This window comes from Typha angustifolia, chromosome 13 (assembly GCF_048772165.1).
Source record: "Typha angustifolia cultivar Huaian chromosome 13, ASM4877216v1, whole genome shotgun sequence".
Classification (NCBI taxonomy): Eukaryota; Viridiplantae; Streptophyta; class Magnoliopsida; order Poales; family Typhaceae; genus Typha; species Typha angustifolia.
Genome location: NC_133251.1, coordinates 3,276,416 through 3,288,657, shown reverse-complemented (window position 1 = coordinate 3,288,657; position 12,242 = coordinate 3,276,416). Strand labels below are relative to the sequence as shown.

Below are 12,242 nucleotides of genomic sequence, written 5' to 3'. Positions count from 1 at the left end.
TTTTTGTTAAATGAAGCGAGCAGAAATATGTTCTATGTGGCCATTTCAGCTTACTGTTCTATTTAACTGAATAATACGGGAATTGTTCATGATTAAACTTGTCTTGAAACTAATTTCAAACCTAAGATTGTTGATCATGCCAATAATTGAGACGATTTTAGATTAAACATTAAATCAATCTCTCATCAATCTTGAGACTGGTTAATGAAACCCAAAAAAAATTTTATTACATTTAAAATTAAAAGCATATAAAATACTTTTAATTTGGCTTTGAAACTTAGTTTCTCTTCTAATTATACCTTAATTTTTTTTTAAAAAAGCATTATTTTAGAACATTTAGATTATTTTACATCCATATGGTAATCCATGGAACTGAATGATAATAGAGTCCAAATATAGGGTCTTTCTTGTAAATGGTGTAAGTTGTTACTTAATGTTCTTAATTAGCTAACCTACTCTAGCAGGCCGGATCTAGACTTCGAGTACGATAGAAGGCCCATTAATCTTTTAAGAACTTGGCCCATTTATTTTCTCTCCTCTCTCTCTCTCTCTCCTTTCGCGGTTTTGGTTGCAAGTTGCTAGTTAGAAGAACTCTCTCGCCATCTCCCATTTCGCCATCCTCCGATTCCATTTCCTATCTCTTCGAGAGACCGAGACGAAACCCTAACGCTGACCTTGAGAAAGATCGAAAGCGGAAGGAGGGAGGGTGAGAGGAAGGGAGATAGAAGAATGGAGAGCGCGTCTCCTTCGGTGCCCTTTCCGCTCCTCCAGACCCCGATCGAGTCCAACTACAGGGCCTGCACGATACCCTATAGATTCCCCTCCGACAACCCAAGGAAGGCGACGCCGGTCGAGATCCAGTGGATCGATCTCTTTCTCAACTCCGTGCCTTCGTTTAGGTCAGTACATTCTCGATCGATTTGAGGGGATGCAATTTTTGTTCCGGAAATTATTGTTACCTGCACTTCTTGATTGAGATTCGTACGAAAAGATAAATTTTAGGGATTTATGTGAAGGTTCCGTCTTGAATCCCTTCTCCCGAGAAGCATATCGTAATCACATGTAGTTGGTTAGAGAAAGTCTCAGTTCTAAAGGTAATTTTAGTTGACATGTTCTTTTTTCAACTTATCTTTTATTGACCAATACTATATTTATGTACTGTCTTTAACATTGATAGTTAGGATTAAGGTTAGGTGGAGCTACGGAGATCTGTGTAGGGTCTATAATAAATTATATCTGAAGAGGAACCCATTCATTAGATTAAACTAAGTGAAATCAAATGGACATCTGGTGTGTTTGGTATGCCCTTCTCTAGGGTTTCGAGAGTATGAGTGTCCTTTCAGTGAGAAAATCCAAGACCTAGGGTGATAAAGTAAGAAGTTCTGTTTCCTTTCTTTAATAGTTTTACATGTATGTTATTTTTGCTTTACATTTGCTCATATCACCTTTTCAGTTAGGTGTTGCATTCCTTTGACTTTAGAAGTACACTATTCTATTCGTTTAGCAATTTCGTCATTGGTTCCGTTGGGATTGGATTTCCTCATTTATGCTGCTCTCCATGCCTTCCGCCTTATTGTAATACCTTTGTGTGAAGATATATGAAATGCATGTGTAATTGCCTTTGATGCAGACAACGAGCAGAGAATGATCCTACAGTTGTTGATGCCCCTATTAAAGCTGAAAAGTTTGCTCAGAGGTACTACTCTTCTATTTTGTGCAAGTTTGAGGCGTGGTTTATTGCCATTCTTTCCTTTTCTCGTTAGGAAAGTATGTACTAGTAGGACTTCTTAGCCGAGCTTTTGGAAAAGACTGATGAGTGATTCTTGAAAACAAAGGGCCTGTAATAATTGTCTCTTTAATTTTCAAATGTGTGAATCTTCCACCCTTATTCTCTTTGCGGAATTTTAATCTTTAGTAGGATAAGTAACACAATCTTAGTAGTTATTATTAGTATATTTTAGCTAGTTTACTCTATTATGGAATTGCATAAATTTCTTCAACTTTGGTGCGACAGCCATATGATGAGATCTGATTTTTTTTGTTGCAACTGTACTTTAAAAAAAAAAAACAATTTTACAAATAAGAAGTAGGTCTTACTTTCTGTGTTGGGTAAGAACTTATCTTCTAGGCTAATCCCATCATTTCTATGTAAATGGGACCTCCCTGCTCCTTGACCAGCAAACATTTTGGGTAATAGAATTTTTGGTTTAGTACAATGAAATCCTAGATTGTTAAGTTCTCAGTGATGGGCAAATTAAATGTTGTGGTACATATATGAAAGCAAAAGTTTCTCATGTTGATTATTTACTGGTCCACCTCGGTGAATCACTCACTTTTATTTCATACATGTGATGATTTTATGAGTCAGCTTCGGCCTGATTTTATAGTAAACAGATCATTGTGGATATTCACTTGTGATTGCTTGTTCTCTTTTGCAAGAAATAAGTGTTTGTTATGATATATAAATATATAATGTTCTGTTGTGCTGTAAAGTTACTATGCCAAACTAATATTCTGTTTGTCCCCCATTTTTGGCATAGATTATAGTTTCTGCTTTAGGAATTTGTAGAAGCTGTGAAAATTTATCACATTACAAATGTACTCTGAGGTTGACAACTTGAGAACATTGAGCTTTAAGCATATGTTGCATATCTGAATTTACTCTACCTCTTTATTCATGATATGGATGAAGGTACACAGCAATCCTTGAGGAGTTGAAGAAAAATCCTGAGAGTCATGGTGGGCCACCTGATTGCATTGTAAGTTACTAATTGTCCTAAATTTTTTATGAATGTATTGTTTGTTTATAGGTTAAATGGATCTTTTTGCAAAAGAGATATTTTTGCGGCCTAATTCTTCAAACGGTTTTTAAGCTTCTTTGCAGGATCCGTGAACAAATTCTTAGAGAATTGGGTTTCATGGATATATTCAAGAAGGTTAAGGTAATTTTTGCTTGTCATTCTTTACAAAGAGGATCCAGCCTTACTCTTTGATTTTGTCTGTCCTCCTAGATGACTTTTTTAATCTCTTTATGTTCCTTAAACAGGATGAAGAAAATGCTAAAGCTATTTCACTATTTGAGAATGTAGTTCGGTTAAATGATGCTATTGAAGATGAGGGAAAACGCGTGGAGAACTTAATTAGGGGAATATTGGCAGGGAACATATTTGATTTGGGATCTGCACAGGTATATATCATTCAAGCTAGTAGTAGCAATGTTTCAAGTGCCCTCTTTCTTACTGACACACACAACCACATAGCTAGAAGCAATCACACTACAAGCTTTGTGCCAAGAAAATGTGGTTGGGAAGCTTTCCTGCTCATAAAAGAAGAATTTTCCTCTGTGACGTCCTATCTGTAAAGTTATATATTTATATGATATTGATTGCGCAAATTATGATTTTATTGAATTAGCTTCTTATGAATATCTCTATGTTTTGGTTTTTGAAGCTTGCAGAAGTTTTTGCAAAGGATGGCATGTCTTTCTTGGCAAGTTGTCAAAATCTTGTACCTAGACCTTGGGTTATCGACGACTTGGATGCATTTATAACAAAATGGATCAAAAAATCTTGGAACAAGGTAAGTTTTTTTTGCCTAATATAGAGTTATTACTTTACTTCTTGTTTAATGATGAACCTGTAGGATTGCAAAGTAGATACTGGAAGGGTGAACTTTATTCATACTAGTTGGTTCCCTACTAGTATAATAGTACTTTCTCCCACATTTGCAGTGTAATTATGTTGATATATCTTTTATTTTCCTATAACCTTTTTGAGTTGTTTGGTTGCTGTTGAACTTCTAGAGTTTAACATGGTTTCTTCTCTACGATCTTACTTGGCTGATGCCTGGTTCATTTTACCTTGATTTTCAACTTTTTAATATGTTGATGGAATTCAATCTCAAATAGTGCTGCATGAGGTTTTGCTATAGTACTGCTTTTGAGGCTCATTATCCTTTTTAATTGAAAATAAATCCATTGTCACATCTTTTCCTGTTTCTGTCTTTATGTCTAGACATTGTTTATGCTTGAGTCTTTCTTGTCTATCTTAAGTCTGAACTTTGTGTATGCACGTAACATTCAAATGAATATCCTCATTTTCGGTTTCACCTTTTGCAACTCTATAATCCCTTTCACTAGTTAATGTGGTTCTATCATGGTTGATCCATAAAAAGTTGGTATGACTTAAAGGTTCTCAACTTGCATTTGGCAGGCTGTTATTTTTGTCGATAATTCTGGTGCTGATGTAGTACTAGGAATATTGCCATTTGCAAGAGAGCTACTCCGCCACGGTACAGAGGTTTGTCTTATATTATCAATTATTGCCTTATCCATTTTAAGATTAAGTATCTTGAGTTATTCTTAGCTTTACTTTTACTGTTTTTGGGTTGATGCAGGTGGTTCTAGCAGCTAACGACTTGCCTTCAATTAATGATGTCACCTACACTGAGTTAGTCGAGATTATTACAAAGGTGATAAAGAGACTTGCATTTACTTTCTGCATCATTATATGGAAATAAATTTGATTCTGGTATTTTTGTTGCCTTATTTTCAGCTGAAGGATGAAAATGGCCAACTTGGGGGTGTGGATGCATCTGGCCTTCTTGTTGTCAATTCTGGTAATGATCTGCCGGTAAGAATCTCTCGTCCCACGTTCTCATTCACCTGGTCACTATGAAATATTGACCACATATACGGAGGTATTCTACTCCCTCATTCATGCATAGATATGTTGTGCCTCAGGTCATTGATCTGACAAGTGTATCTCCAGAGCTTGCTTACATTGCAAGTGATGCAGATCTGGTAATACTGGAGGGAATGGTAAGAATTTGTTTAAAGGGTTGAAGTTTGAATTAGGAGAATTGTATTACCTGAAGTATCAGGTACCTATTCTGCTTATACTATTTTTTAATTTATAAAATTCTCTTTTATCTTTTGTGCACAGGGAAGAGCATTAGAGACGAATCTATATGCGCAATTGAAATGTGATTCAATCAAGATAGGAATGGTATTTGTTCTGTCAGCAATTTTTCTGCTGTGAAAACCCAAAAGTTTGTATTAGATGAGGGTGATTTTGCAATTTAATTGTATTTAGTTTTTCAATTTAACTTATAAAACTGAGTGGATATATTTCCTACAATTGATGCATATATTGTTATATTAAAATGCACACAATTTACATTTGCAATCCACATTAGAGTTTATTATTGTAAATTGAAAAATTAAATACAATTACATTATATAAGTCCCATCAGATGAAATATAAGGCTGAAATAAATCAAGTTGGCCTCACAACTTGCGTTGATTTTTCTCCCTTTGTTATTGGTGCAGGTGAAGCACCCTGAAGTTGCTCAGTTCTTGGGAGGGAGACTTTATGATTGCGTCTTCAAGTACAATGAGGTGTAGAACTACTGAGATCAATGGGGGCATCCTTAATACCCTTGTTTTCTTTTATTTTTCTCATAAGCAATCAGGAGAAACTATACCCTTACATCTCTTTTGATTAAAGGAAAGAGAAATGGCATGCACGACCTTTTGATTGGACAAAGTAGGTCCACAATTGTGAATTGTTATGGTTAGATCCATTTGCAAACGATGTTGAAAGTTATTCCTACAATTTGTTGGGGAGCTTCCAACAGTGGTTATATTCAATGTGTACGTTCGTAAATAATATGTGAATGCTTAAAATTAGAGCTGAATTTTCACTGAGATTTGCTTATCATACTTTAATAAATTTCTGGGCTATATGTTCTTTTAAATCTCATTTGCTCTTTGTTTTCTTGTTCATAATAGAAGTGCTTCTGCCGGTTATTTATGTTCTGTTAAATGGGAGATTGATTACTGGCAAAGTGAAATGTTCTGGCTAGTTTACTTCTTTCTAATTGGGAGAAATATCTCTTTAACCTTTCCGGGTATCTCGTTCATCGTTGCGAACATCATTTACCTCAATTGTGCTAATCCTTATGCATCCGATTGCAGATCTATCTGGCATTTTTGTCTATTAGAGTAAGGAATAAATTGCACGATGATTGCTTTCTTTTTAACAAAAAAATGGAGAATTTTATAAAATTAACCACGATTAGAGAGAATACTTTATTAGAGTTGGAGGTCAAAAATTATAGTAGATCACTAAGAAAACTCTCCTCCTAAATATACCCATATCCTAAGATTCTATCATATTTTATCACTTAATTAATTGTTTGATTCGCTTCTCTATAAATGAATAACTTTATAGTTTATATCATATTTTACCTCTTAATTAATTGTTTGATTAGATTATCTATAAATAAATAAGTTTATAGTTTTGATATCTACCACAATCCATAAATTTAAAGATTCCTTTATCCGCCACATCTAGTCTTTGCAAATTGCAAGGATAGGAGATCAATTAGCCTGTCGGAGGCTGATGTCTGCTCCTCCAATTTCATTCTTTTGCACCACCCCAGGGATGGGAAGCACATCGAATAAGCAAATTGGAGTGTTGACCAGCATACATAACCTCACAAAATTTCACTAGAGTGATAGCCCACCCTACAATTGAGTTCTTATCTATGAGGATATTAGTAGAACTGCAGAGTGAGTGTTTACTTTTATCCAACTATTCTTATTCTATATACAAATCCGAAATCTCGATTCTGTGGATGATGGCACATCAAGGGTCTTAGAAAACCATTGGCTGCCCTCCACTAAGCTACTAAAGTAGTCATTACTACTTAATTATGATAATTAACAATAAAGTGCTGAAGACAGTGGATGGCAGATCACATGCTTTTTGGATGTTCCAACGACTATAATTCAACCGTTTTTCCAAAAGCTCATAAACCTTATCACTAACTTTACTGATCTTAGCCTCCATGTGATGAAATGCATGCTTGCCTCGTGAGATGTTGATATGTTAATATTGTCATGGTATGATCCTTGTCCAGCTGACCAAATTGTAGCTGATGATGCCAAATCTTTGCAGCTTCAGTCATCATCTTCTGTATCACTTTCATTTTTTTTTTTAACTTTTAATTATATTTGAATTGCCAATGATTATACTTTAAAAGGAAAAATCATGTGTTTTTCTAGTTTAATCTACTCTAATTAAATGAGCTAAAGTTTCGAAAGAAACTCAGAAGATTCTCTTTCTTTGTTGTTATTCTACGGAACTAATAGTAAAATATTAATGCTATAGAACTTATGTTTTTTATATTTAATATTTTTTTAATAAATTAGGATGTATTGTGTCTGCCTTGTATTGTTCAACCCAAATAGCCTAAATAGTCTAATATTATTTTCCTTGGATCAATTCATTGGTGTTCTGTTCTCCAACAACTAGAAAGGGATGTGGTCAGTATTCCTAAGATACGTGAACGTTGGTTTGGCATTCATAGGCTATACTGGTGTTTACTATGAATCTACGATGGATGGATAGGATAGATCGGAGATATATATATATATATATATGGAGAGAGAGAGAGTAGGAAAAGAAGAAGAGGTGAGGATAAGATTGAAAGGGAATAATAAATGTTAGGCCCAGCAAGGCACAAGGGCATGTTGGGGGATCCATGACATGGGAGGGGCCACATGGAAGCCCTCGGCTTTGCCTTCCCACGTTGGTCTCTTCAATGGCTCACTCACACACCAAGGAACTAATCCTCCTCCCATTTATTATGCCCAATTTCCCAATCTCGCCAGCATCCGAGAACAGCTGGAGTTAGTAAGACGCAGAGAAAGAGGGATCCAGATATTATTTTTCTATTTGTTTTTATAGTACACAAGTGGTCTTTTTATCTCTCTCTCTCTCTCTCTCTCTCTCTCTCTCTCTCTCTCTCTCTCTCTCTCACAGAATAGTTATATTTTTATCAAAAAAAGAATAGTTATATTAAAAAAAACATTAATAGCACAATTTGAGGTAACTGCTTTCTCTGTCTTGAGTCTCTATCTTGTTTTTTTGATGCCTGATTGCTGTAGGAAACGGCCCCCGTCCTGAAGAAAATTCAGTGGGAGGGTGAAGAAATCTGTGCGTGAATTGAAGAAAAATCGCAACTTTACGTCCTTCTTGGTGATTCCCTCTCTCGGGTCTTTCTTCTTTTCAAGTAAGAGATACGTCTCTCTCTCTCTCTCTCTCTCTCTCTCTCTCTCGATGCCAGAGAAACCCACTGTTGGCCTCTTGGGTTTGGGAATTCGTCAGCATGATGAAAGAATTCATAGAGTATTGATGTAAAAGATTGAATTTTTTTTTTCATCATCTGGTGATCTTGTTCACCTTTTCTTTTCGGGTATCTTTACGTTATTTTAAGGTAAAAGGACAGGCTTTTTGGCTCTCTTTCTTTGCCTTTCTCCTGTGCTTCCTGTTGATCTTCTTCCTTTTGAGTGAAAAGTTCATGGATTTCGCATGAACCCTCCGGAGCTTGTCACATTTTTTTTTTTGTTGATACTTTGACCACCAAGTTAGCTTCTTGTTGTCGAAAGCTTGGATATTTCCCCCTCTTGTGTTCAATTTTTCCTCTTTGGTTTCTATGGAGGAGATGATCTGTTCACCTCTTTAATCTTCCTTCTTATCTGATTAGTGTTCAGTAAAAAGCAGAGGAGCTCGTGACATTTAGTTGGAAAGCTCATCCTGTTGTGTGGTTTACTATTGTAAGTCTGTGAGTGATCTTTTCTTAAGAGCGCAAATATAAGAGCTTAGCAAACTTGGTATCTAGATCTCCAAGAAATGGGTCCTTCTTTGCAATCCATTGACGGCGTCGTGGAAGAGATCATGAGGCTTCACCGATCTCTGCCGGCGAGACCCGGCATTGATGAGGTCGAAGCAGCAACGACATTAGTACGCAACGTGGACAACGAGGAGCAGAGTCGCATTGATGCCTTATTGAGCCAACAAAAAGGATTTGATATCCCTGAGGAGCTCTTTTTTGTGCTCCAGGAGATGCAGAAGAATTTAGTATATTTCCAGAGCAAAGAACAGAAGAGGGATGCTGTGAAACTTCTTGATCTGGAGAATCTCTATGTTATGTTTGATGATTTGATCCAGAGAGCGTCGAGGTGCTTACCTTCCAGCTCGAGTGGATCTGCTCCATCAATTCCAGCAAGTTCTTCATCAGTTACAGTGACCAATTCGAAGAATTCCATAGATACTTCAACTACTGTAGCATCCGTCTTTTACACGGATAGAGAAGTCGGAAGGAAATCTAACCTTGTCACTAGAGATGACAGTTATGTGAAGAAGGCCAAGGCGGTAATGCATCCGGATGGAATTCCCGGTGACTCCAATGTTTCACGAGGAACTATGGTGACTCCTAAAATTAGAACTGGTGCTGCTTCTGGTGAGTCTGATGCTCAATTACATTGGGATAGTTCTCTTTTCCTGTTTTGCAATGATGAGTACTTTTTTCAGTGCAAATTGGTCTCCTTTCTATAACCAGAGAAGGCTTACATAGTGTATTTTCATGGGAGAACATCACATGCATATGTAGAAGAGAAGTCTATTTTATTTTTCAGTAACAATAATTTATCTGATTTGTCATGGATGATCTTTTCATACTAAAGATGTTGAAGTTCATGAACTGACTGCAACTGGCTGTTTTCATGATGAATTTAGTAGGAGAAGACAGTGGGAAGCTGAGCCTTATTAAGTTTGCTAGCTTGATCGAGGTCTCTGCAAAGAAAGGCACCAGAGATCTTAACCTTCAGAGCAAGCTTATGGACCAAATAGACTGGTTGCCTGATTCAATAGGAAAGCTTTCTGGTCTGATCTCACTTGACCTTTCCGAGAACCGTATTGTTGCTTTACCGACTATACTAGGTGCTCTGTCTTCTTTGTCGAAACTGGATCTTCATTCAAATCGGATTGCTCAACTTCCTGATTCCATTGGTGATCTGTGTAGCTTGCTATATTTGGATCTGAGGGGGAACCAACTAACTTCATTGCCCTCCACATTTGGCAAGTTATTGTATCTTGAGGAACTTGATTTGAGTTCTAACCATCTCTCATCCCTTCCAGACACGATAGGAAAGCTTATAAGCCTGAAGAAGTTAATAGTGGAAACAAATGATATTGAAGAACTCCCACATACTATTGGTCATTGTGTTTCACTTGTTGAGCTTCAAGCAGATTATAATCGCTTGAAAGGCCTTCCTGAAGCTGTTGGAAAGATGGAGTCCTTAGAGATTCTCTCAGTCCGCTACAACAACATTAAGGCACTCCCAACAACAATGGCATCTCTCTCAAAATTGAAGGAGGTTGATGTCAGTTTTAATGAACTTGAATCTGTGCCTGAGAGCCTATGCCTTGCTACTACACTTGTCAAGCTAAATGTTGGAAATAACTTTGCTGATTTACAATCTCTTCCACGCGCAATTGGCAATCTTGAAATGCTAGAAGAGTTGGACATAAGCAATAATCAGATTAGGGTTCTGCCGGACTCTTTTGGCATGTTATCACATCTCCATGTGCTTCATGTGGAAGAAAATCCTTTGGAAGTACCACCAAGACATATAGCTGAAATGGGTGCTCAGGTAATTCTCTATGGGGAATTTTCTTGTTCTTTGCTCATCCTCATTTGGAAGTAACTGTGTGCTCTTTTCCAGGCTGTCGTTCAGTATATTGCTGAACTTGTTGCAAAGAGAGATGTTAAGTCACAAACAACAAAGACTAAGAAGAGTTGGGCTCAGTTTTGCTTTTTCTCAAGGCCTAACAAAAGAAAGCATGATCGATTGGATATCGTAAACTGATTTATTCAAGCCAGGTTAGCAAGTTATCTTCTCTTTATTGGTTTCAGAAGATCAGTTGCATTGTTGACTATACCTACCAGTTATCTTCTTGTTTTCTTCTTGGTTCCTTTATGTTGTCTAAGATGTCAATAAATTGCAGGGCCTACATAACCTATCATGATCCCGAAAGTCAATCGACACTTATGTGAAGTTGATCACCAGGACGCTGGTTCCAATATTTCCTCGGGATTCTTTTGGATGCAAAGCCATATCCATTTTCCAGGTTATCTAGGTCTGTTGTTCCACTTGTATCTCTAATCTGTCTGATGAGGTATACCAAGACTTCCTGCGGCATTTAGCAAATGAAAAATGGATTCCATATCTTTAATTCTTTATTCCATCTTTTAGTTGATTTTGAATGTAACATAGTGTATTAGATCAATTCTGGCAAACCAGGAACAAGTATGTACCTTTGTTGTCGAAATTAGCTACATGTCCTGCTTCTTGCCCAGTTTCTTTTTCTTTTCTTTTTTTTTTTGCATCAGTTGTTTTAAATAAGTTTGTGTAGAAGGAACAGCACAGCGGTCATATTCGGTGAGCATTATTGTGCAGGTAAAAGCATCACTTGTCCACCATCTATCTATACAGGAAAGTTGCTATCATCAAGAGAGCTGGTTATTTTTGTTCAGTCATTGTTGTGAAGATGGTTCTTTCTTTCTTATGAATGATACTGTGATATCACATTAAGATATCTTTCTTTATGAAGGTATCCCTGATCTAAACCTATGCTTTGTCAATACTTAAAGTTATAAATAGCCGAATATAGAAAAGCTTGATCAGCAGGACTGCCAAAATAATGTTCAAGACCCACAGTAAGATAATGGTAATGGACAAGGTTCAAAATCTTGGTTTTGGTCCCTGTCCAAATGGAACTTTTTAGTGAGAGATTGTAGTCCAAGTTCACTGATAGCTCTTGATCCAATGATAGCAACCATGTAAGTCATCCATTCCTTATCATGGATGTACTTCAAGAAATGGTTATAAACTGCTGAGATAAGATCCATCTGAAAAGTGCTCCTTTGATTCTCCTAGATCCAATCCTAGTTCAGGGTAATTTGGAAGTTTTCAAAGTAGTATATAGTGTTTCCTCTGGAACAGTCCATTAATTGTGATTGGTTAGATCCCTATGATAATTTAAAGATCCATAGACTGTACTATGTTAGAGAAGTTTCGAGATTTTCAGGGCCATAATTTTTGCCCTTTAAACTTCAGAGTTACCGTTAGATTGGTTCTTATTTGAAAAGTAGAAAAGTTTTCAAAGTAGTATATAGTGTTACCTCTGGAACAGTCCATTAATTGTAATTGGTTAGATCGCTATGATAATTTAAAGATCCATAGATTGTACTTTGTTAGAGAAGTTTTGAGATTTTCAGGGCCATAATTTTTGCCCTTTAGACTTCAGAGTTACCGTTAGATTGGTTCTTATTTGAAAAGTAGAAATTTTCTCTGTTGAACATTCTGACCTTTATTGTACAAATGGCTAAAA

General features: G+C 36.5%; 2 protein-coding genes across 4 annotated transcripts; both read left to right on the top strand.

Annotated features, from left to right (window-relative positions):
* The first annotated feature begins 556 nt into the window (after window positions 1–556).
* On the top strand, window positions 557–5,707 carry LOC140774997 (damage-control phosphatase At2g17340-like). Its single transcript, XM_073118205.1, has 12 exons — window positions 557–899; window positions 1,631–1,696; window positions 2,693–2,759; window positions 2,874–2,942; window positions 3,047–3,187; window positions 3,451–3,579; window positions 4,212–4,298; window positions 4,396–4,470; window positions 4,554–4,631; window positions 4,742–4,819; window positions 4,944–5,006; window positions 5,330–5,707. The coding sequence occupies exons 1-12, from the start codon at window positions 730–732 to the stop codon at window positions 5,402–5,404; spliced, it is 1,098 nt and encodes a 365-aa protein (XP_072974306.1). The 5' UTR covers window positions 557–729; the 3' UTR covers window positions 5,405–5,707.
* A 1,851-nt stretch (window positions 5,708–7,558) lies between these two features.
* On the top strand, window positions 7,559–11,358 carry LOC140774994 (plant intracellular Ras-group-related LRR protein 4-like). 3 transcript variants are annotated; one of them, XM_073118202.1, is made up of 5 exons: window positions 7,561–8,079; window positions 8,554–9,309; window positions 9,585–10,501; window positions 10,574–10,731; window positions 10,857–11,358. In XM_073118202.1, the coding sequence occupies exons 2-4, from the start codon at window positions 8,700–8,702 to the stop codon at window positions 10,715–10,717; spliced, it is 1,671 nt and encodes a 556-aa protein (XP_072974303.1). In that variant the 5' UTR covers window positions 7,561–8,079; window positions 8,554–8,699; the 3' UTR covers window positions 10,718–10,731; window positions 10,857–11,358. The 3 variants fall into 3 exon arrangements, with proteins under 3 accessions (XP_072974304.1, XP_072974303.1, XP_072974302.1); XM_073118203.1 differs by having other exon boundaries at window positions 7,559–9,309; window positions 9,588–10,501; XM_073118201.1 differs by having other exon boundaries at window positions 7,561–9,309.
* The last annotated feature ends 884 nt before the right edge of the window (window positions 11,359–12,242 follow it).